Below are 26031 nucleotides of genomic sequence, written 5' to 3'. Positions count from 1 at the left end.
CACCCAGGCTAGCTGGAGCCTGGGACAGGAACACTTTTCCTGGGGGCTGAGAATGTACTGAAGCTTTCAATGGTGAGTCTCACTGGTACCCCAATAATCAAATGCCACAGACATACAATAGGCGATGGACATCACATCCACCCCCAACCTGGAAGCTTCCAGAGGCATTTAGCTAACCACTGATATAAACAAAACTTTGGATGAATTTCTATTTTCATATGAAGATGAAAATGCAAGCAATAACAAGGAAGAAGGTCACCAATTACAAAAAGAGCAAATTAAACTCACCGGTCCATAGGCCTTAGTTTGTATGTTTAAGAATCGGTGCCCATTTTGCTTGTTTTCTTCCCCTCTCCCCATCCCCTTTCTCCTTTGTGCCATGTCTTTTTAAAAATGATCTGTGAATTACAGTAAAATAGCCTGAATAAACACTCCCTAACAGTTGAGAGAGTTTGGTTGTCTAATGATGCAATCCTATACTTACTTGCCTGTGAGCAGGTCCCGTTCAACTCAGTAGGTTTTATTTCTGAGTAGACACACATAGATCACACATTTTCTTTAAAAATAACTTTTATCATCCCCAGACAGGATGCCTAGTGGTCAGGAATGGTGAGAGTCGTTGTCCCTGCAGGGTAACCAGTTCTCCCTCCCTGCTCTAAGTTAATGTATGTGGCTTCTTCTATGCATTTCTGAGAAACATTGCATCTTCAGTCTGTCTTCTGTGAAAAGACAGGAAGCCACAACAGCATTGTGACAGACAACTTCCCCACCATTATTGAGGCAAGGTTAGTTGCTGGAGCTCAACTAGAGAAGAGAATTCTAATCCCCGAAGAGGAAGAAAGTATGTTCTTTCTACTAATAGGACCTATCCAGTGCTTGGCAGCTGTGCTCCTCCTGCTGTCTGGTGAGTTTCATGTAATGCATTTAGCCTTCATAGGAGTATAACAGAGACAGGGAAACCTGTGACCCTACAGATGCTTTGGACTCCAAGCCTCATCGTCCATGACCATTGATCATGCTGGCTGTTGGGTGTTGGAGTCCAACAATATCTGGAATGCCACAAGCTCCCTACCATTGGAAACCAAGAAATTCCTTGCTGTATTACAACTATGTTGACCTCCTCCAGGTTGGCCACTGAAGTTTTGGATGCTCACAAGTAGGGCATGAGTGTGGTGTTCCTTCATGGAACAGAAGAAGGACTTGTGGATCAAGCCAGTGGCTCATCTAGTCTAGCATTGTGTTTCCACAGTGGCCAACCAGATGCCTTTAGGAAACCCATAAGCAGGACCTGAGCACAAGAGCACTGTTCCTCTCTTGGGGTTTCCAGAAGCTGATGTTCAGGATAATTACTGTTTCCAACCTTAGGGTCAGAGCATAGCCATCATGGTAACAAATAGCCTTGTCGTCCTTGAATTTGGCTAATCCTCTTTTAAAGCCATCCAAGTTGGTGCCCATCACTGCCTTTTTATATTTAGAATATGTGTGTGTGTGTGTGTGTGTAATCCTACAGCTGGTTGCTTGTAGCTAACATCAAATGTTATAGATTCAGTTTGCTTGGTTGGGCAAGAAAGTTTGAAACCTGATTATAGATGCGTGTGTATATAGAATATATATGTAGAGCACCTTTTTAAAAAGAAAAAGGGGGGAAATGAAGAAATAAAAACACTTCATTATTTTTAATTTAACTTTTGCTCAAGCCTGTAGTATTTGTGAATTCTGATGTAAGGCTACTGAACATCAGAGTTTTGCCATTTTGCATTTCACCCGTTACTTTTGTCTTATTGCACTTTGTTCAGAAAGCCAGCTTTACTTGATTACATTTTGATAAACTCTGCTGCCATGTTATGGTTTGCATGCAGATCTCTGTGCAGGAGAAAGGATAGTATCCATTCAGAAAGGACTTCTATATCGAGCAAGAGGCTACCACGTCACCATCTGGTGTAATGTCAGTGGTTACCAGGGACCAATGGAGCAGAATTTCGAATGGTCCATTCATCGGCCATCGGACCCAAATAGAAAGCTGCAAATTATCAGCACGGATGACGCCTCCTTTCCTTATGCTATCTACTCTCAGCGCGTTGGAAGTAGGGAAATCTACATAGAAAGGATCCGAGGAGATTCTGTTCTGCTGCACATCACTGAGCTCAGAGACGTGGATGCCGGCGAGTATGAGTGTTACACACCCAGCACAGATACTGGTTACCTTGGGACTTATGGTGCCAAAACGAACCTTTTCGGTATGATATGACTATTCACTGACCACTTAGCAGTTACCTTCAACAGTCTTTGCCCCGCAAAACTGATTGCACAGCCCACCAGACAGTTCTTATGGCTTGTCAGGTGTTTAACTGCACTGCTGGATTTTGCCATTCCACGCAGGCAGCAAAAACAGAAGCTGTTCAAAAGAGCTGTCATACATGGCTGCTTGGCTCGGCTCCAACTGGAGAGTGAAAGTTTGTTCAGGCTCATGTTAGACAGTAAATGTGGATGTTTTTGAATTCAGCTGGCGAACCAGCTCCACTCTGCAACAGCTGCTAAGTAAGAGGCACTGGAATGGAGATGCGAAGCAGCTCATGTACTTTGCTGAACTGTTCTGCCTATGACCTCTGAGGCTCCATTAGTTTGCTTTATGTGGACAGGGCTTGGAAGGTGTGACCAAGGGTTAGGGAATCTTTATTTATAAAATCCTGTTCTTCCTTCAAGAAGCCGGGGTGGCATACTTGAACCCCTAATGACTCACAACAATCCTGTGTTGAGGCAGTTTAGTCTTGAGAGTGACTTAATTGGGTGGGGATCTGGATCTGGCTCTCCCTGCTCCAAGTCCAGCACTGGTAAGGTATAAACATTCCTTAGAACCACTGATTAGTTCCTCCTAAAAATAATCACTGCAGGGGACTCAATGGATGCTGGCCAGTCACTTGTAGTCTGACCTTCTGCTAACAAAATAAAAAAAATCCTTCCAGCAGCACCTTAGAGACCAACTAAGCTTGTCATAGGTATGAGCTTTCGTATGTATGCACACTTCTATCTGTAACTACCTACCTGTAACTTCTTCTAACAGAAGTGTGTGGCTCTGTATGCATCTGTGATCATCCATCCATCTGTGTTTTCTTGTATTTCTTCCTTCATTTCATTTCATTTTAGTAATTCCAGACCTGCTCGCTGCCACCATGAGGCCACAGGCTCTCATCCGAGACCAAGGGGATTCATTAGAACTCATTTGCGAAGTGTCAACAGCTACAGTCCAACACACCCACCTCTCGGTCGGCTGGTACCTTCTTCCAGAAGGAGGCAATGGACAAGCCCAGAGGATCCTTTCCCTGTCCAGAGATTTTGTCTTACTACCAGGATCCCCTTACAATCAGAGGTTTTCCTCAGGAGATATAAGGCTAGACAAAATTGGGGTCAGAGAATATAAGCTCTCCATTGTCAGCATACAACCCTCAGACCAGGGGGAAGTGTACTGTGAGGCAGTGGAGTGGATTCAAGATCCCAATGAAACTTGGAAAGATATTGCCCGGAAACAGACAGACAAAACATCACTGACCATCAGAAGCCTGGGTAAGGTTGTATTTTCTACCAGTCATATATCCTGCCATTCCTGAAAAAAGCTATGAGCTGCTTGAGAGCCTGTGGGAGATTAATTGTCTATGTATTTTTCCAGCAAATGCACACAATTAACTTGGTTCGCCATTTTATTCCAAGCCTTCTATGCAGCTCTGATAGGCTTCGCATCCCAAAAACAAATATTTGATTCCATACAACGAGAGGGGAAAGAAATTCAAAAATGCAAGAGAGGCAATTTTCCATTATTGAAAATGTAAACAAGATTAGAACAGTACTCCTTCACCATTTTGTAAAAGTTGCTTAGGAATCTTTATTGCTTGGAATGCAAACTTTGTAACTAATTCAGTCATGTGAGATAGTGCGAGCAGGAAGGCTGTATATTTTGCTCTAAAGACCTTCCTGGGAAGGGCACAATAAAATAAAATTTAATTTGCAGCTGATGATCTCCTTGGAGCCAGCTGGAGCATCAAAAAGTAGCATTATGTATAAACAACTCTGGCTTTTTCATTTACTAGTTTGTCAGTGCTTCTTTATATAATCAGCTATTCTGGATTGTTGTTGTTGTTAACATTTTGCTGCTCTAAGCTACTGTAATAAAGCTATGGAAGAATGAAAGAGAAAAGCACTCCATCTATGCAAAGAGAAAAGAGACTGTCTACTCTATCAGATCCAGGTGTGGCTTGTCCTATTAACATCCTGGAGTGGGGGGGAGGAATCAAGGACCATACATCATGCAGACATAAACCATGAGACTGGCTAAATAATACATGGTGCTTAACGCAAATACTACTGATGATGATGATAAAGTGGTAGTTTAGGTTGGTTTTCCCCCCCCCCCCAGTCTTTCAGTTGCTACAGCTGTGCCGCTGTTGAAACGTGATCCTCCTACACTAGGGAATTGAAAGCTAGCTGGTCGATTCTGTTCTGCTTCTTTTCGTTTCGGTTGCCACTAGTTCTTCTTTGTATCAGCACCGACAGCTTCCGTGGATCACGAAAATCATGTAGCGTTTCGAGCCAGAGGGCGGCAGGAGACCCAGGTTGTGGTCTCTTCTGCAGCACGGCTGTGTATTGTAGGGATCGGGGAGGGAAGGATTGATGTAACAGGGAACAGGACAAGGTTTGAGTGCTGGAATAGAGGCCTGCTCACCCCTTCTGCTAATCAGAGGATTTAACACCAAATCCTGCACCTTGGTACATACCTAGCACCAGTGCATTAGGCAAATGGATTCTATAATTGCCGCTTTCCACGTAACATTTATTGAAGTTCTATATCCTCCTCCCCTCCTCCATCTCCCCATTTGTTGAATTACAATCTGTTGAGCTCTGCTGTGGGATTAGTGCTGCAAGAACATGGAGAAAGGGATGTGATGCCTTCCCACATCCTCATTCACCCCAGGGGAGCTGCAACCTAAATTGAAGAGCACACAGCACACACCCTGTCTCAACAAGAGCGATGCTTTTTTAACCCACTTCCAGGCTGAAACTGTGTGGTTGAAGAGTTCCATGTTGTTGTCATAAGATATTCAGCAAATATTTGTGAATGGCAAACGTTTGTTCGGGATTTCTGCTCTGAATTATTTATGCGCCTGCATTCAATGCCCTGGATAATTTATGCGCAGTAAGCAATTAGACCAGCAGCTCAAGCTATGATTAGCTGCCGTGCCTTGGCCTTTGGATGCATGGAGCAAGAGCTCTGAAATTGCACTGATATTAGGGAATGCACAGCACAGGGGCACAGGAGATGTAAGAAGCTTCCTTGCACTGAGTCAGGTCACTGGTCAGTATTGTCTACTAGTGCCTCCAGATGTTGTCGGACTACAACTCTCATCAGCCCCAGCCAACACATGCTGACTGTGGGGCTAATGGGAGTTGTAGTCCAGCAACATTGGAGAGTCACATTTTCAGGAAGCAGGTCCTCCAGGACTCGCAGCCAAGATGGTCTTTGAATGTCAGTATTCCTAGGAAGAAGGCAGTGTAAGGGGTGGGGAAGTTGCCCAAACTGCCCTGGTTCCGTGGCTGTAGCATTAACAAGGGAAGCTGATTTTTGCATATCACATTTTACCCCCCATCAGCCTCCCACTTTCATGCTGGAAAACATAGAATTGTAGAGTTGGAAGGGACCCCTGCAATACCTGAAGGAGCGTCTCCACCCCCATCGTTCTGCCCGGACACTGAGGTCCAGTACCGAGGGCCTTCTGGCAGTTCCCTCGTTGTGAGAAGCCAAGTTGCAGGGAACCAGGCAGAGGGCCTTCTCGGTAGTGGCGCCCGCCCTGTGGAACGCCCTCCCATCAGATGTCAAAGAGGAAAACAGCTACCAGATTTTTAGAAGACATCTGAAGGCAGTCCTGTTTAGGGAGGCTTTTAATGTTTAATTGATTATTTTATTTTTCTGTTGGAAGCCGCCCAGAGTGGCTGGGGAAACCCAGCCAGATGGGCGGGGTATAAATAATAAAATTATTATTATTATTATTAATGCAAGAATCACAACTAAAGCATTCAAGACAGATGGCCATCCAACCTCTGCTTAAAATCCTTCAAGGAAGGAGAGTCCATAACCTCCCGAGGGAGACTTTCTCACAGTCAAACAGCTCTTACTGTCTGAAAGTTATTGCTGGTGTTTAGTCAGAATCTCCTTTCTTGTAACTTGAAGCCATTGGTTTGGGCCCTACCCTCTGGAGCTGGAGAAAAGAGCTTGCTCCATCCTCCATGTAGATATTTGAAGGTGGCTATCATCCCTCCTCTCGGTCTCCTCTTTCCCAGGCTAAAAATACCAAACTCCCTCAACCATTCCCCATAAGGACATTCAGATCCTTTACAAATTTAATCTAATTGCTGGGGGAAGATGCCCATGAAAATATGTCACACGTCAAGTATGGATACTCCTGCTTATTGCACTGAAAGGCAAAATTGAATCTGGACTTAACCATCTCTGTTGATTTATATTTTCACAGATAAAAATTTTGATGTTGACATCTCTGTTGCTAAGAGGTCTCTCCTGGAAGGGGAAGCCTTGCAGATGAACTGCTCTGTGAAAGCCCGGAATAAGCAAAACAGATGGTTCCAGGTGGTTTGGCGCCATCATGGTATGGTGATGGCTAGTCTTGATCATTATGGCACCTTGTCTTTTCAAAATGACAATGAGGAACGGCATACTCTGGGAAACCTCCTAGTGAAGAAGCAGAGCAATGATAAGTACATCCTCAGAATCAACAAGGCGGAACTGAAGGACAAAGGCACCTATAGCTGTTTTGTTTCTGAAGTTGGGCAGACTCCCACTGGCTCCTTTGCTATCGCAGAACAGAAGTCTTCACCAGCCATTGACATAGATGTGAAGCCTAGAGGTCAGTCATGCCAAACACTTTCCCTCCAAACAAAATATGGGAATAGCCTCTGGACTGGAGTTCACTGATGCCCTTTGCTAGCAGACTCTAAACCAAAACTCAAAGGTATATTAGACCATTCTGTAGCATAGGGCAGTCCAGTGCTTCTCTTCTAAAAATAAGGCTCTGGTACCCTTGAGTACCCTCAGAAAGAAAGCACTGGGACAATCCAACAGTAAAATAAGTCATTCAGAACTGACCAGAGACTCCAAATTCCGCAATCAAACACCAGTCTCCAAAATCCTATGGGAGAGGTGAATTGTGCAACTATATAACAATTTAAGGCTTAAAATGGTGAACAATGAGTGTGTCCTTTTGTTGATACCATCTTTCCGTTGTGGGCTACAGATAGAAAATAGGAAGTGGCTTGAGAGCAGAATCTCTTCCTCTGTGGTGTAAGCCATTTCCTGACATTACCTTTAGACAAACACATTTGACAGCTTTTTGAAACACTACAAATTCCTGCTTAGTTGGATGCACAAGTGCACTAGTATCCAGCCTTAGTTTGCAAAGTGGGAATAGACTGGTGACATCACCACCACTCCAGACTCTCTCTCAAGTTTTTCTTCATTAGTTAAGGATTCCATTCTAATGCTTTCACTACTTCCCCATTTTCTCCCTATGTACCTCTTTGTTCCATGATTTCCTGTCCTATTTCTGTGGGCCTTTTTACAAAGCTATGCAGCTTCAAGTGTGCTCCTTAAAAAAAAAATCTGGCAAACTGCTGTAGAAAATTTGCATGAGGCAACTATACAGGAATGTCTGTGGTCCAGGAATAGATGAAAGTTTCATTCAGAATAAAGCTCTCATTCCCTTCAATCTCATGAACACACCTGCCTTCAAGTTTAGATTTATGTAGTATACCATAGCTTATTTCAGTGTTCAGGGGCATATACGCTTTTGTTCCTATTTTTAAGTTTAATGATGGAGGAATTGGGAACGAGTAACAAACATGAGCATAATAGTTTTCATAATAGTTTTCTAACCCTTCTGGTCTGATCATGAAGTCTTCCTTCCCATCGCTGAAAACTCTACATCTCCATAGCTCTACAATTCAGTGATAAAAAACATTTTTTAAATTGTGAGGTTCCTTCTTTGACGAGTAGCATTTGCATTTGACAAATGAAAATGGATACCAAGGGATGTCTAGATTCCTCTTTTTCTTGTCTCATTAAATTCTGCCTACTGTTCCTATAATACTATTATTTGATTGATTATTTAATTTTGCTATCCCACATGTCTCCAACAATATCAGGGTGGCATACATGATTCTATTTCCTCCTCTTTTCTATTCACAACAGGCCTGTAAAGTAAGCTAGGAGGAGAGTGACTCAAGGTCACCCAGTGAGCCAAGTGGGAATTTGAACTCTAATTTCTCCACCAATCCAACCACTCCATCAGCTTCAGCTGTGTCCCTACCTGGGTAGGGATAGTCTAGCCACTGGTGGAGGAAGAGGATTGCGGGGGGGAGCACACCGCCCCCGGCAGTGCAATCCTGGCAGGGTGCCATCAAGGCTGTTCCCCCACCTGCGCTGGTGGCTTGCCATGCTCCCAGGATGTGTGCCACGCCCCCCTGCGGGCAGCATGCCACACCCTTGGGACGCGCACCAGCCCCGCCCCTGTCTGCTCTCCACCGCCCTGCCCCCCGTGCCGGAGCATGAAGCTCCACCACTGAGTCTAGCTATTGTTGTCTATGCACTTTTAACCCCTAAGTTAGATTACTGCATTGCATTATACATAGGGCTGCCTCTGAAGCCGGTGTGGAAACTTCAGCTGGTGCAGAATTTGGTGGTCAGGTTGCTCACTGTGCGCAGGAATGTCCAGCTGATGATTCCTCAGGATCATTGGCAGTCTGAATATGTGCTGGAGGGTTCAGCTCCTCTTGGTCCTCATTTAAAGAAATCTCAGGTTTGAGATTTAGACACAGCTGAATTATGGCCATGACACAGTGATAATGTTGGAAGAGGAGCTCAAGATGTTTGGGATCCATTTTAAGTCATCTGTTTCAGACCTTCTTCACAAAATGAAGAGAAGACCAGTTCTGCAACACTTTGTAACCATATTACTGCCAAAGAGCACAGGCATAGATTGTAGGAGACAGTAGAGTTCTCAGCCACGGTGATCTGGTAAAACCAAGGAATTTGGTGATGTCAGTGTTAAGGAAAACAACAAGTCACCTAGCGAGAGAGGGAGAGTCACTTAGTCTCTTCATGCTTTGCATCTGGTCCTATGGAAAAATGAGCTCAGATCTTAACACATGATGGTGTATAGTATGAGTCATCTGGATCACACCAACGGCCCATCTAGTCCAGCATCCTGTTCTCACAGTGACCTATGAGAAGCCTTAAAGCAGGACCTGAGCACAACAGCACACTCTCCACTAGGGATTCCCAGCAACTGGCATTTAGAAGAAAACTGTCTCCATCAGTGGCGATAAAGATATGGATGATCTCTATATAGAAAAGAGGACATGTATCAGAAGGGAAATGTAGTGGACATGTGTCAATGAAACTTTCCCATTAACCAGTTAGAACGCTCAGTAGAAAACTAAGATGATCTTCTATGAAATAGATCGTGTCAAAATGCAAACCTATTCTGTGTCTTCTTCCCTCTTTCCCTTTGATTCGGATTTATCCATCTATCTAACCCGTTGCATTTTGTTCACAGAAAGCCACTTGAAACTGTTTGTGTGGGTCAATAAGAAACAAATAATGGAAGGAGAAACTTTGGTTTTCAACTGTAATGTGAGTATAGCTGCAAATTCACTATCTGTGAACTGGTGGCATATCCAGAGGGACAGAGATCCTCCTCTGCTCATAGCCAGCATGGAACGAAATGGCAGACTAAAGATAGGTGCTTCTTACTTGGAGCGCAGTGCTCATGGTGAGCTCAGGTTAGAGAAGAGGGACCCTTCCATGTTTACTTTGACTATCTACAACACTTTAGCCACAAAGGATACAGGGCTGTATCGCTGTGAAGTGACAGAGTGGTCTGAGAGCAGGAGCTGGAAGCACACACAGGAAATCTCAACAAGAGTTGAACCACTGGGTAAGTTCATCCCATAGCCTTTCCCTTTCACATACTTCTAGCTATCCTGTCTAATTATCCAAGCTAAACGTTATACGCAACATGACAATTCTTTAAGCACACACATATGTCTTTGGGAAGAGACCATAGTTCATTGGTAAAGCTTGCTTTGTATTCAGACGGTCCCAGGTTCAATCAGAGCATCTGTTTCAATGGATCGGGTGGCAGGTGATATCACAGGCCTCTGCCTGAGACCCCAAAGAACCACTCCCATTCAAAGTGGACAGGAATGGATTAGATGAACTGACCCAGCCCTAGTACAAGGCAAGGGTGGTATATGAACCCAATGGTTTGACTTCCTAACACTGTGTTGCAGAGATGTATAAAGTACTCCTGGAACATCATTCCTCATTCCATGAATGGTCTATAACTAAGCTGGGTTATTTCTTGATAAGCCCAAGGCAATGCTTTTGTGATTTTGACTCAGTTGACTTGGAAGCAATCCAGGTCAGCAAACATCTATTCAACAGAATGGGTGTGATGTGATAGAGAATATAATACTTTATGACATCTGTCCTTACCTCAGCAGTGAGACTTGACTTTCTAGACAAGTAGTGACTAGTGATAACTCACTGTAGCACAAGATGTTAGGGAAAATACTGTCTCTCTTTAAGTAATTGAGACTCTGATGGCAACTACTGTATGTTGGCTACTACAGGTGTAATGTCCAAAATAGTCAGGTGAACAAGACTTTCCTACAAGTAGAAATTTGGTGACATGTGGGGGAGATGTTGACAAGGTATTTCTGGTGTTGATGTAGTGTCCTCAATTTTCTCTGGCTTAACAGGGCAGAATTTGAAAGCTATACTGAGTAGCAGAGTTCCAAATGTAAAACTGCAGGAAGACCTTGTACTGTTCTGCAACGTGGCTGGTAATGATGACATCACCAACAATGTTCCAGTCTCCATCACCTGGCTATTCCAGCCTCACTTGAAGCGGGGTGGCTATCAGCAAGTGGTCAAAGTCACCGCAAGAGGCACCATCGAATGGGGATTGGCATTTATGCAATTTGAGAAGAAAACCAAGATTACAAAATCCTCTCCTTTATCCCAACTCCTTATCCACAGTGTCACATGGCAAGAGACAGGGATGTATAAGTGTGAAGTTGAAATCTGGAGAAACTCACAGGATGCCAGAAACTTGTCTGCAATAGCAGCTTCTGTGCTATCCTCTAATCCTGTTGAGATCAAGGTCACCCAACCAGGTAGGTGTTCAGAAACCATTGCCTAGGCCTTTTCCTTTTGCAACAGTATTAGCCATTGTCTTCTAGGAAGTGTCTCTCATAAGTCTTGGTGGATGACTCAAATCACTGTCCAATATGTTGAATGCAATAGATTTTATTTTGCCCCATAGTGTTGTCTGTCTTTTCCCAAACATATCCAAGACCCTGCCCTACCTTATGACATTTGTATTAAAATTTTCTATTTTATTTAAATTTCCAACCAGCTTTATGAATGGATAATCCCTAAAATCCCTCCAACAATGTATAAGGGAGCACTGATAAAACAAATATCCTTGGTTGTATCAAGAGCTCAGATTAGACCCATTGAAACTAATGAACCCAAGTTACCCGTGTTCATTTTTATTTATTCATTCATTTTCATTCTGAGTAGCACAAGTATCAGATACAAGGCACTACCGTGTTTCCCCGAAAATAAGACACTGTCTTATATTTAGTTGTCCTCAAGAAGATGCACTATGGCTTATTTTCAGGGGATGTCTTATTTTTATTACACGTCCAGCCTCCCTCTTCCTTGGCGCCCTCCAGAACTGCGCCTATCACTTATTTTCGGGGTATGGCTTATATTGCGCAAATGCTTAGCAATCCTGCTACGGCTTATTTTATGAGTATGTCTTATTTTCGGGAAAACAGGGTATTCCCATCTCAGTGATTTGGTTACTTCTGTTCTTATATTTGCTAAATGTGTTTATTGTTTTTTTTTAAAAAAAATTATAGATTACTTTCAGTTGTTTTTAAATGCTTTAAATGTGTTCTGATTTTATTTTTAATTGTCATGTATCAGTGATGGTTCTGCCACCATGGGCTCTTTTAGAAAGAAGGACAGAATATACATTTAATAAAATAAACAAAAATAAAATAAAGCCTCTTTTGTGAAAGCAAACCCCCCTTTCTTCTGGTTGCCAAGAACAAGCAATAAGTTAAGATGCTAGAGGAAGCTGATAACTTCTTACCATACGTCTGACCAATGCTGTGGAAAGGGGAGACGTTTGGTGTATTTTCAAAATGACTCATACTAGGGGTTTTGCACCCACAGTGGGTAGACAATAGTTTTTGCAGAGATGCACCATTGACAGCCTGAGCATGTACTGTAATGGGAAGCAGCTGCTGGGTTCTTTTGCATACTTCACTTGCCACCGCAGAGAGAAGAGACTGCACTGTCAGCAGCCGGGTTCAAAGCAAGAGAAGGAACTTGGAGATTGTGCTCAGTTAATTAAATTGAAGTGGGTTCTGATTTCTCCTTTCAAGTCATCTCTCTTTAGCAAGGCCACTGTGGGTGACAACAAACTTAAAAGCAATAGCTTGGCTATCCTTAGCAAGATCTGCTTTGGAAAAAAACTGTAGCAGGTTTCTGTAACCGGCATCTTCAGATGAAAATCAAGTACAGAGCTCTGGGATCTAATGAGAATATTGAAAGCAGGAAAGGATGCCCTTGTTACAGCCTTTCTCTGTGTTCTTGGAAGCGATTCAGACGCTATCCGTGATACTTCCTTGAGAGAAGCCAACAACCCGTGCAGTCCTTTCCACAATCCCTTGTGGGTCTCCCTTTTGCTATAGTCTACAACTTCTTCATTGCTGATTAGGCACAATGTGAAAACCATTAAGATGCTATTTCCACTTGCTGGAAAGGTTAACAAGCCAAATCATAGAATTGTAGAGTTGGGCTCCAAGGATCATCTAGTCCAACCCCCTGCAATGCCAGAATCACAACTAAAGCATCCATGACAGATGGCCATTCAATCTCTGCTAAAAGGAGAGTCCATAACTTCCTGGAAGAGACCATTCCACTGTCAAGCAGCTCTTATTTGTCAAAAACTAAACTGGAGGCAGATTTACATTCAGCAGGAATTTGCAGCAATTTACGATATGCATATAATTCCTTTTATGATTTGAGGTTTTGGGTGAACCTAGCCCACCTTATATAATCATTGCTAAAGGTTTTAGGATTGGGGGGGGGCAATTACTTTCTTTCTAGTACGGTACCTCTGAATAAAGTGCTGATTTCTAAAGCTTTTTGTGGAGCAAATATGCGTGTTAAAAGAGGTTTTAAAATGTAAAGAGAAGTGGAGCAAATTAAAATGTGATGGAATCCTGAAACCCAGATGGGAACTCACTCTATTTTTTATTTTTTTAAGGATATGAATGAATCATGGTCTTCATAAGAGCTTGAACAAAATTGTTTGGCCTGTGTTCTGCAAAATTTATATTAGAATAGATTGTTTTTGTAATATATTCAGTTAATTTCAATACTATTTCATATTTCAATATCATTTTAAATGGTTTAGAACAAAAAAATCAGCATAAAAATACAATGTAATTCTACATTCAAAAGTAAGCAAAATTGCTATGATTACTTATTATATTGTTATTATTCCACATTTTCATAATGGTGTCAATATTAGCTAGTAACTATATTTCTTTGCCTTTTATCCTAGAAAGCAATCTCAGAATCAACATGGATGTAAAGTCTTTGGAAATCACCAGCAATGAAGATGTAAGAATTGATTGCAGAATCAGGTCGTTGACCAATGAGAATTCTTGGTTAGGAGTTGCCTGGTATTTTCTCCCATTTTCTCCCACAAATGCAGTTCCACTGCTGATTATAAGAACGAATTACACTAACATATTGGAATATGGGGAAGCATTCAGTTCTCTGCATCAGAAATCCAGGTTTCATAACAAGAAGGTCTCCAACCACCTGTACCAGCTGCTTATTGTGTCAGGGGGTTATGATGCCCGTGGCGAATATTACTGCGCAGTAGATGAATGGATCTGGTTAACAGATGGGGGCTGGTACAAACTTGGAACGATGGAATCTGGAAAAACCACGGTATATTTCAAGTTTTCAGGTAGCCAACCTTATTTATCCATGGATCTTTTAGATGAGGGTAGCCAACATGGTACATTTGGGATGTTTTGGCCCTGAAATGACAAGAGATTCTGCCATTCTCTCTCCCCGCCCTCAGGGTGGTTCAGCTAAGCTGGGGCACCATTGCAGAAATGGGAGGACTGGCACAAAACATTGGGCTGCCTGAGAAGATTAGACCACTCATCACTGTGCTTGTCTCCGCCTACTCATGGCTTAGCTCTTTGGTGGCACGCTGGAGACCTCAGTGCCACTTTCTGAGGGGGGCACAGGGAATAAGGTCACAATGGAGAGTGTCTGCCCATGAAAGCAGTAGATGCATTTTAAACTGGCTTTAAACATTTACTTTAACCCAGGCTTCCTCAACCTCGGCCCTCCAGATGTTTTTGGCCTACAACTCCCATGATCCCTAGCTAGCAGGACCAGTGGTCAGGGATGATGGGAATTGTAGTCTCAAAACATGTGGAGGGCCGAGGTTGAGGAAGCCTGCATTTAATCAACTCTGCTTGTCTCTGTTCTGGTATTCCAAGCTACAAAGCCATTTTTATTGCTTTTGAGTCATCTTACATTGGCACATTACTGCCCAGGGCCGTCTTAAGCATGTCAGACGCCCCTGGCGCCATGGATCACTCCGGCGGCCCCGCCCCGTTTCTTGCTGCGGCTGGTGGGCGGGCGCAGCACGGCGCCACCCCCCCGGCAGCCCGGAGCCCTGGCTCCCCATGCCACACAGCCTTCCCCTAGAGCTGGCCCTGTTACTGCCTTTAAAACTTTGTTCTTTTATAAATTAACATCACCATCACAAGAGTCATGTGGAGATTGCCGGGTCTCCGGAGCAGAGACATTAACATTGGTTCATTACTGGTCTGTTTCAAATCCCACAAATAAGCAAGGCATTACTATCGCCAATGCAATTGTGTTTGTGTGTGCGCAATTGCCTCCAGTAAAGATCCCAAAAGTCAATATTCTTAATTCCCCCAATTTAGTGCATTCACCTTTGTTCTACCTTTTGCATTAACATTACATGCCCCAGGTGTTGTTGTTGTTAGATACAGACAAACAGCAGGCTGGGATGCCTGCTTGCGAGTAGGTCTCCTCCTGCTATTTGAAATGATAGATCTCCCAGGTATATGGCCTAATACTTTGTTGTTATAAACAGCCACTCCACTATTTGAGCAGACTTACTCACGGGTACACCCAAAACGTTGTCGAGACATTGTAGGGGAGTTATGAACCCTTTAAGAAGGTGATGACTTACCCCTCAATATCTCTGGCTCCAGCAAGACACACAGGGCCCCTTCCAGACTGGTTTTTGATTGCGTGTGTATTGTGCAACATCTTCTTGATGTAATACCAGTGCATTGGCAGTAGATTTGTTCTGCAATGTTCCCCCCCCCATGCTACTACAATATTGCTGTCTGGAGGTGTTATAGCACAACAAAAGCAGGATAAAAACAAACCAGAACATTTGTAATATTAAAAAAAAGAATGTGGGATTTCAGCAGGAAGCTACAGGATCTCCACTGAGTGGAAGTGACGCTCCAAAACCTTTGCAGGTGCAAACAGTATTGATAGTGGAATTGCATTAGACCACCCAGAACCATCTCAGCAATTGGGCAGACTTAGGTGGCTGAGGCCCTTGAGGCACCAGCCCCATGGGCATCCTGCCTGCCCTGCCATCTGGGCAGAAGTGGCTCTGGTATCGGCCGAAATCATGTGAGATCTTGTGGAGTGTGCAATTTTGATAAGATCTCAACCAGAATTGGCACTGGTGCCAATACTGCTTCTCCGCCAGCGACTGAGCCAGCAGCATGGGCAGAGAAGTGGCACTGGTGGCAGCAGGTATGGTGGCAGTGGCAGGGTAGGGCGGCACTTCTTCTTTTGCCGCGCTGCTCCTGAGACTGCCCCGATAGCATCATGTGTGCAAATCATCATGAATACACACACAAAAAGCTGTCTGGAGGGGCCCAGAAAGTGTAGCTTGGACCAGCTATTTCTGGTATGTCCCGGAACAGTTCCTAGGAAAGGGGAATGCATAGTGCCAATCAGAGTGATTAGAGGTGTGATGTAATATCCCAAATAACATTTTCTCTCTTTTTTGGTTCTCCACCAGAAAATAAGCCACTCGTTGAAAGAACGAACTACAGCATCACTGTCACCGAAAATGAAGACGTGACCTTGAACTGTACTCTGCAGAGGCCATTACAGCCCACCTCCCACTTCTCCATCAGTTGGTTCAGAGTGTCAGAACAGTCCAATACGGAAACCCTGGTGAATATGAAAGGCAATGGCATCATTAACTATGGCAACAGCACAATGGCAAGGAGGCTGCACCCCCACTGCCCTTCTGTGGGTGATTTTCTTCTGATCCTGCAGAATGTGGAGAAGGATGATGCTGGGCTGTTCTACTGCCGGGTGGAAGAGTTCAAGGCTGTCAACTGCAGTGCTGCAGGAGCAAAACATGAATGGGGTGAATCGGGATTCAGGAAGCTAGTTGTACGCCCTTCAGGTAATGCTGACTCCTGGGTGCATATCAGTGCTGAACTCTCCAGCCTTATACCTGGTTTAAAGGTGATCCTTACCCTCTTTAGACAGTTCAGATTGGGGAAAGTAAACACATAAGAGGAAGCATTTGGGCACACTAGCTCCACCCCCTTCACATTTATTCCATTCACCTTCCATCTTGTGGAATCAAAAAGGGGTCACCAAACGCTGGGGGCGAAGAAGGAACAGGAGGGCTTAATTATGGAGTTGGGATGTGGCAAGGCAATAGGAAGAAGAGTACAGTGGTGCCTCGCTTAACGAATGCCCTGCTTAACGAAATTTCCACTTAACGAAATGATTTTTCGAGCGGAGGTTGCCTCGCTAGACGAATTCATTTTATGACAAATTTGTCTAGCGAATCACGGTTTCCCATAGGAATGCATTGAAATTTAATTAATGCGTTCCTATGGGCAAAAAAAAAAATCCAAAAAAATTCAATGCATTCCTATGGGATTCGCTAGACGAATTTTTCGTTATAAGAAAAGAACCATGGAACGAATTAAATTCGTCTAGCGAGGCACCACTGTAGTAGTAATGGGTTCTTCTATAAGAACATTGGAAGAACCTGCTGGATCAGGCCAATGGTCCATCTAGTCCAGCATCCTTTTCTCACAGTGACCAATCAGGTGTCTAAGGGAAGCCAGACAGGAGAATCTGAGCTCAACAGTATTCTCTTCTTTTAAGCCTAATTTCAGTGGCAGGTAGAGATCCTATGGGTGTCAGGAAAGGCCTCTGCAGGAACTTTAGTAACTGCTGGTGCCCCTTGGTGACCCCTTTTGATTGATCAACATAGTAGGTAGACAAGCCTTACACATTCGGAGTACAGAAAGGAGGCAGAAGGTTTGTTTTGCTACTATAAAGTGAGGCCGAAAGACCAAGCAATCAATAAGTGGAAGATCCAATGAGTGTTGGAGCAACCAACTTCCTGCTATCATACACTGAGAATGAATAGATGTAGAAAAATGAACAGTGTAAATAAATACCAAAAGAGAGGCAATACTTTTCTGTAGCCACTTCCAGTCTCTGCTGAGTCCTCTTATAACAGTCCCATGGTGTCAAATTGGCTAATAAATTCCAGTTCATGATTTTTAGTGCAGTATGGTAACTTTAAGTTCTGCCCAATAACGTCTTAGGAGACTGAAATGCTATCCTAGTGGTTTGTGTCTCCGTTTATGCGATCTCACACAGATTCTACCTGGCCTATGAAAATGGGAGAAGCACATTGCTTGCAGTTAATGGCAAATTCTAAAACAGTGCTAAAATGGCAGTGCAGACACATTCCAAGAATGGAAAGGTGACAATCCATGCCGTGTATTATGCATGTGATCTATATGTAACTACTCAGTCACATATGTTTCACTTTTGCATATCTGTTAGAATGGGTGATAATGAAGATTCTGTAAATATTTTTTAAAGATGTATTCAACCTTTTTGCAGCCTACATAGATGCAGGAAATTCAAGAATGAACATCTATGTTTTCTCCCTGGTTTCCCCCCCCCTGCAGTGTCAACCAGTTCCACCCAGATCTGTTCTTCTCCACCGCTGTTCCGTTTCCTTGTATTCTACCCTCTGGTCCTGTTTGTTATCCTGATGACTGCCTTCCTCTTCTTGCACTTCAAAAAGAAACGCGCTCAGAAGAACAAACTGAATGTGTGGGAAGAGAAGACATCTGTTGAAGCGGCTGAGATGGCGGCACCATCCCGTTCCAAGCTCAGTGCCGAAAGCCACAAAGACATAGTGGAGGAAGAAACCAATCGTCTCAAGGGTAATGAAGAGGACTGAGCATTTGTTGAAGAGTGAAGAGAGGCATTCTGTGCTGCATTGAATTCTGGTGACTTTGGGGGAGACTTCTCTTTAGCACTCAATCAGAGCAAATGGCAATTTGGGTTCTCCCGAGACAGACAGATGTCAACAACTGATGTTGGAAGCTATCACCATTCTCGTTTCTGGTTTGACTTCCAGCTCCCTCCCCTCTTTTGTTCTTCCTCTTCCTATACTTTTTGACTCTGAGGATCCTCACAAACAGGTATTTAGCAGCAGGAAGTTTTATTTGACAATCCAGAACTTGCCTCCCGATAGTGCGAAGTGAACTCTCTTGCCTTCTCAGGCAGCGCATGGGAATGAATTCCTGGCTCAGTGCTTCTTTTAAATGGAATTGTCACTCGTGGGGCACGAACTCAACACGGTACTTTTTTAACCATGCAGAGAGGTACTTTTAACCTTTCATAAAAAGACATAATAAAGCAATAATGCCATGAATGTATTTCAGCATTAAATTTAAAGACGGTTAGCACTTAAATTCCCGCTGCCTTTCTCCCATTCTAATTCTATTCTCTGCTGACCCTGCACAGTTTTATGAAGCTCAGATTTAAGGTGATTCACTGTGGGTTTTTAAACAAGACTCAAGACAGCAGAGACGCACAGATATCCCCTCTTAATCTATTTCATGGATACACTGAGACATATTCCAGAAGAACTGAACATTTAGAATACACACTTTATCAGCATTTTGTAGCAGAGAGAGTCAGACTAGGACCTGGGACACCATGACTCAGATTCCCACTTGGTCATGATGAAGCTCCCTGGGTGACCTGGGCCAGTTGACTGTTTCTCAGCCTAACCTACCTCACAGGGTTGTTGTGGAAATTACATGAGGGAGGGGGAGAACAATGTATACCACTTGGAGCTTCTTGGAGAAAAAGGTGGGATAAAAATGCATTTTAAAAAAAAAAATTGCCAACTGTATAGAAGGTAACACAACCTTGAGACTAGTCCCAAGGGTGATCAATGAATCAATGCCATGCAAAAAAAAAAAAATGGCAAAGCAGCAAGGGACGTTGTTGCCAGGTGGCCCTAAGAATCTGTTGCCCCAGGTTTCCAGCCCCTTCTCCTTGTTTTTTCTTTTCTTTTTAAACTTAATATTTATTTTATTTTGCTTACAGGACTGCTGAGCATTTTCAAGGCACAGTGTTGCTGAGACCCCCAAGCACCCATTATCTTAATTTGATCAGAGACCTAAATTCCCTTCTCTCTATAAATTAGCACATTCAAATTGTATGCAAGTCTGTGTCACAGGCCTGCGCCTTTTAAACACCTAGTGGCATCCCCGAGAGCAGGCAACTCCAGAAGAACTATAGATCAAGTCACAATGTGCATTACACGGTCAAGGAATTAAGTACCTAGAAAACACATGTGCACACATGCAAATACAAAGGTACTTGCAATGCAGATTTCAATGAGAACTGAGGCTTTTTAGCCTAGTGGCATCAGTGATCCTACTGAAATCAGACATGCACCTACAATGCTGATATTTCATCTCCTGCTGAAATCATTTGTTTCACTAAATGTTTTTAGAGAATTAATTTGATTTGTGTTGGTCATTTGTTCTGTGTTTTATGATTCAGTAATTATATGACGTTTTAATCATTTTAGTGAACATTGCTATGGAAAAGAAAAACTGAAAGTGTGTGGGGGAGGGGGGGAGAGAGATGCCCTCCATGCTCCTTCCAGTTTATTGTATTGTGGAGGAGAACATCAGTGGCAGGCAGGAACCCTGATCAGGAGTACTATTGTCAGGAGGTCCTCCAAGATTGCCAGGAGGTCCTGGCGTGCTATGGTCCATGGGGTCACGAAGAGTCGGACACGACTAAACAACTAAACAACAACAACAAACCTCCAAGATTTCACACTATCCAGGGTTCCCTAAGGGTCTCCAGCTGGTTTTGGACTACGATTCCCATAATCTCTTACTACTAGTCTTGTTAGCTAGGGATGATGGGAGTTGTAGTTCAAAAACAGCTGGAGACCCAAGTTTGGGGAACTCTGGCTTGACTCTGGTGAACCCTGGACTAAATGGATGACTGAGGGGGAGATTCAGATGGCCTCCCATCAAAGGGGATTCCTGCCAGGTCAGTGGCAAGACAGAGCAGCCAAAAAGGGGCTGATAGGAGTATGGGGTTGGGTTGTTGTTGTTGTTGTTGTTGCTTTGTTTCTTTGCTGTTCATTTGTGCAGATAAAAAGAAGAAAGGGAAAGACAGAGAGAGCCTTAGTCTCTGGGGCTGTCAATCCGGTATGAAAATTCAGTCAGGAGGAAAGCATTCCCTTATTTTACTTTTTTTTAAAAAGCACATGAAAACGAACTGGTAATAACAAGAGAAGGATGGGAAAACACCCAAAGGGGGTGGGGGTCGCAGCGAGGCTGCTTTGTTCCCCCTCTGATGGGGCTTTAATACCAGCGCGTGGAGCACTGTCCAATTTGGAAGAGAAGGACCGTGACCAATCGGTGTTAAATGTGGCAATAATGTGTCATGCGGCGGCCACAGGATAAAAGGCAGCGGCAGCCTGAACTGTAACAGATTTCATTCTCTTGCTAATGAGTGAGACGGCACAGTGGCAATGAAATCGAAGGGAAATGCCATGAGATTCTAATTTCTCTTCCCGCTGTTGCTGCCTCTTCTTTGATCTAAAGCGAGTGCCTGTTTTAAATTGCAAACGGATACAAGGAAGATACCATCCAGCCAGTGGCTTACGGGCTTAATGAAGTGGGGCATACGCTCGAGTCAGATAATGTTCTGAGAGGCAGGAATTCAGAAGCAGGATTACGGAAGGACTCAGGGAATAAGGTATGCGTTTTGACGCAGAGGCAAAGACGAGGACTGGGCAGGGAAGTTCTCATCAGAGGCCACGCTTGCAAGGCGGTGGCCAGGTATCCCAGAGTGAGGTCCCAGAGGACCAGGTATCCCAGAGTTCTACCTTGAACATTCACCCTAATTTGATTGCAGGGAGAGAAGACAATTGACTGTTTAAAGAGCATTCATCCTAATTTGTTTGTTGGGTTGGTTGGGTTGGTTGACATGACGTCAAAGGAAGTGCTGCTGGCCTGGATTATCCAGGGCATTTCCCATCAAACAAGCAAATAAAGAAAATCCTTATATTTTGAGGAAGGAGCTATGCAAGATCCCTCAATCAGCTAGAATTGGGGCAACCTGAATTCGCTCATATGGAAGCAAATTCTACCCCAAACTTACAACAATCTGGAAGCACCTTGTTCACTGGGAGGAACGTCTCCTGTGAAGATGAAGGGGGGGGTGATGTATATACTCTTATCTGCAACCTGAGATGCTTTTGGGGTGAGGAGAAGTTCTGCCCACTGATACTTCTGGAGGGGTTAGATGTGCTGATGCTCAGGCCCTGACAGGGGGCACTATTTTGGGGTGGGATCAATCATATCCTGATACATTCAGGCTATGCAATTGAAGCTGCTTTGGAGCTCTTGTGAAACAAACCCACCTGCCCCAAATATCTGACTTTTTTGGAATAAGGAAGCGACTTGGGTGCTCTAATGGGGATCAGGAAGGAATTTCCAACCTTGTAGTAGGAACTGGGGAGAATCTGCAATGGAAGTGGAAACCACAGCCCTTCCAAAGCACAGAGGTTCTCTCTTGCAAATGGTTCTCTGACTTTTTGAAAGCTGGGGTTCTGGAACTTGAAAGTAAACCTAGCCGAGGGACAAATGGATCCTATAGGGCATTGACTGACGAGAATTAGCAAGCACAAGCTGGACAGGTTCAATTTTGCTACCTGAGGCAAAGAACAAGACAGCTCTGGGCTGGCAACTGACTCTTACTTCACCACTTCTATGGCAGGGCACACCATCACACACAAGGGATCTAGGACAGACATACAAAGCTGTGCAATCAGCTCATTGTTGGGGCTTGCTCAGCTCTCTGGGTGGCACTATGCAGTTTTCAGGTGATCTACAGAGTGATGTAAATGCCAACAATCAGCTGATTGTCAGGGGTTGCATAGCTCTGTGCACGATGCTTTGCAAGCCCAAACCAGCTGACTATAACCTCAGGTACTTGACAGGTAGGTGGTTCTGCTCACCTCCCAACTTGAGCCATGGGAGAGATGAGGATCATATTCAGTGCCTCATTCCTTGTCTAAACTGATTCGCAGAAGGCAAGAGTTTCTCTCAGCTCTACCTGATGAAGCTGGGGATTGTCTGCTGATCTTCTTTGTCTTTAGGTTGGCAATTGGAGGCCAGTTAGTGCTTTTCAGGGCTGCCAAGCTTGGCCATGAGGCCTCCAATTTCTAATTCTTAGGTTAGAACAGGCATCCCCAAACTGCGGCCCTCCAGATGTTTTGGCCTTCAACTCCCATGATCCCTAGCTAACAGGACCAGTGGTCGGGGAAGATGGGAATTGTAGTCCAAAACATCTGGAGGGCCGAAGTTTGGGGATGCCTGGGTTAGAACTTCCTACTGTACAGAGTGTCAAACTTTTTTCTTTTTTTGGTGGGGGAGGAGTCCCTTTCTCCCTTAGCATAGCAAATTATATCAACATATTTAAGGATATCCATAAATCTTATGGAAGTAAATGCAGACGTAAGCATAGGTTTAAAATTAACCAAGTGTTTGGGTTCACACTTCATTTTTAAAAAGAAGACCTACATTTGCCTGAGTTACTTGATCATTGGCCGACTTGCTCCTTGGATCATGGCAATGATAATTTCTCCTTTGCAACAAATGCATTAGGCTAGGATATTTCAATCAGAGAGCACCAAACGGGTAATAGACTCTTCTCATTAATGGCCAGTGTAGTTGCTGGGAATACTCAGATGGCTGGGTAGTTTATTGTTGTGTTAATTAACTCTTACTCTATTTACATGCAGATTTAAATTTACATGGGGTATTTATTTTGCAGATGAATGCAGTGGTGATTATCAGATAATTAACTGGAGAATTGATAGTGTTAAGAGGAGGCAAGGTTCCATCCTAAAGGGTCCCTCTTGCTTCCATCTCTTTATGGCCCACCAACATTTTAAAGATGGAATCAGTTCTTAATATCAAGCCTCCTAATTGCTTTTACTAGGTCTCTGCGCCTGTAAATAATTGCTTTTCTTGGATCTGCTTATGTCTGTTTTATGTTGGATTTATTTATTTTTTATGATTCTCTCTTGGACTGTTTCTACTCAGCTGAAATATTTGCATGGGTTATTAGGTTGGAGCCAGAGTTGTTTGCCTCTTTGAGTTGTTGTATCAGGGCTGGGGGGGGGGGTCAAGTCGTTTTGCTTTAAATAGCTGTACTTATGAAGCAAAATGTCAGAATCAGAGAGCTGGGAGAGGGACAATGGATCGCCTGTGGGTGCATCTGCACAAGATGATAGGAAGAAAAGCGCAAGCGCACCTATTCAGCACATCTGGCACCCTGACAGACTCCAATGCCCTCAGTTCAATCCAGGCCATTCATGGTGGATAAATATATTAGTATGGCTTTTGGTGGGTACCCTGCATGGATACCACTGAATGTTGGCCAAGCAATGGAGGGCACACACTGGCCAATTTTACCCTGTTTCTCATATTTTAAGACATACCCATAAAATAAGCCATAGCAGGATTTTTAAGCTTTCAAGGAATATAAGCCATACCCCGGAAATAAGACATAGTGATAGGCGCAGCAGCAATGCCGGCCATGGCAGGAGGAGGAGGAAAAAAATAAGACATCCCCTGAAAATAAGCCATAGTGTGTTTTTTTGAGGAAAAAAATGAATATAAGACGTGTCTTATAATATGAGAAACACGGTATGCAACTGCAGACACGGTGGTAAAACTGTTCCTAACCGATACCACTTCAGACCACGTAGGAAGATCCACATGGATAAAATTCCCAGGAAGTGGGGTCATCACATGTGCGAAACTGACATTTGCGGAGTAAGAGATGCTAGAACTCTTTTCAATGATACCTGGTAAGCAAAAGGAGCATGTGACATGGAAGAGTGTTCAATGATCATCCTCAACAATGTGCACACACACTTCAATCAGAAGTGGATACAATCCAGGAACAGTTTTGTCACATCACCCCTGCTGTTTGCCTGAACTAGACCTCAGATGCTCTGTTTTCTAAATGGTGTGTGGAAAAATCCTAATCATCACATCAGCAGAAACTGTACACAGGGGTGGATTTCTGAAGTAAGAAGCTGCTATTTTGTGCAATCATATGTATTCACCCAGGGTCTGGACATGAAAGACACACTCTTGGCAGAGAGCTCCTATATTTCTAGGGATTTCACCCCCCCCACACACACACCTTCCATATTATTGCTAACGAATTGGATTTAGGATGAATTTTCATGAGTGATTTCTGTACTCCCAGATCCCACCCCTTCCTGCAAAACAGGATCTCCTTTTTGAACCAGGTGCCTCTCAGGAAACCTTGAATGAAAAGACTCCACTTGGTGGAGAACACTTTGGAGATCAGAATTTGTCAACATATTTACACTCCCACCACAAATGGAGAGGAGAGACCCACTCTCCACACCCACATAAAGGAGATAAGGTAGGATTGGTGTGATGAGGCTTTTCTGTCTGGCATCCAGTGGGCCAACTAATTCAGTGCCAGCCATTTCTGAAAGGACTTTCAAATAGCCCCACGCTGCTCTTTTGCCCTCCAGTTTTCAACTGGTCCATGGGGGCCTGTGGCTCCTCACCGCAACTCTAACCATTAACTCAGAATTCTTGGGAAGGGGGTGCCTTATGGTGTGTATGCAGCTTAACATTCCTACCTGTTGCTCTGCCCATTCGGACCAGTAGCCATCTCAACTTTTGCCTGTGGCTCTGGCATGTGACGCCCAAAAGCTTGGGGGGAAAGTGGGAAATTTTCCCTTTGAGGAGGGCTAACAGCTGCCGTGCAGCCCGGAGGAAAAAGCGGTTCTCTGCCCCTTCCTTATCATGCTGCCACAGCCAGCCTTCTAGGCCAGCCTTTGCCAGTCTGATGCCTTCCCAGGTGTTTTGAACCAGAACTCCCATTGGCCCAGAAAGCTGCCCTAGGCCATCATAATTTGAAACTTACTGAGGGTAAATAGGAGATAACCATGTCAGCAGCGTGGCTGTGGGGAAACTATCCAAATTCATTGTGTTGGCCTAAGAAGCCCCGTGTCAGCATAATCTTATTTAAAGATTATTCCCCTTCCAAGCTTCTCCTTTATCTCTCCTGTGTTCCAGGTGTCACATCTGTTGCCTAGACATGCTGGCTGCTGAAATGTGCATAATTTGTAATGCTTACAAAACAGCCAAGCATCAGGCAAGGCTTCTCCTCTTCTCCAAATCATAGCCCAGTCCGGGCACTTGTATCCTCTCAGGGCGCATCCACTCCACAGACTTAAGCTGATTTAACAACTATTCCCTCTTCCCAGAAAACTCTGGGAACTGTAGTTCTGTGAGGCGGGTAGGACTCTCCTGAGAATTCACTGCACTCTTAACAAACTGCAGAATCCCAGGATTCTTTGAGGAAACCATGACCGTCAAAAGTGGTATAGAATTGATATACTGTAAATGTCTAGTGCAGATGAG

At 43.9% G+C, this 26031-nt stretch overlaps 1 protein-coding gene across 1 annotated transcript; it reads left to right on the top strand.

Moving 5' to 3' along the window:
* The first annotated feature begins 775 nt into the window (after window positions 1-775).
* On the top strand, window positions 776-20044 carry CD101 (CD101 molecule). The gene is made up of 9 exons (XM_060273651.2): window positions 776-904; window positions 1860-2237; window positions 3145-3561; window positions 6519-6908; window positions 9615-9995; window positions 10822-11238; window positions 13710-14123; window positions 16251-16646; window positions 18187-20044. Exons 1-9 carry the CDS (start codon window positions 844-846, stop codon window positions 18462-18464), a joined length of 3132 nt encoding a protein of 1043 aa, XP_060129634.2. The 5' UTR covers window positions 776-843; the 3' UTR covers window positions 18465-20044.
* The last annotated feature ends 5987 nt before the right edge of the window (window positions 20045-26031 follow it).

This window comes from Zootoca vivipara, chromosome 4 (assembly GCF_965207765.1).
Source record: "Zootoca vivipara chromosome 4, rZooViv2.hap1.1, whole genome shotgun sequence".
In the NCBI taxonomy this organism is placed as follows: domain Eukaryota; kingdom Metazoa; phylum Chordata; class Lepidosauria; order Squamata; family Lacertidae; genus Zootoca; species Zootoca vivipara.
This window is presented reverse-complemented; position numbering and strand designations above follow the sequence as displayed.

Coding starts and splice junctions, on each gene's coding strand:
- CD101 (XM_060273651.2), top strand. CDS start 844: ATGTTCTTTCTACTAATAGGACCTATCCAGTGCTTGGCAGCTGTGCTC. Junction 905..1,859: donor TGTGCTCCTCCTGCTGTCTG/GTGAGTTTCATG, acceptor GTTTGCATGCAG/ATCTCTGTGCAGGAGAAAGG. Junction 2,238..3,144: donor TGCCAAAACGAACCTTTTCG/GTATGATATGAC, acceptor ATTTCATTTTAG/TAATTCCAGACCTGCTCGCT.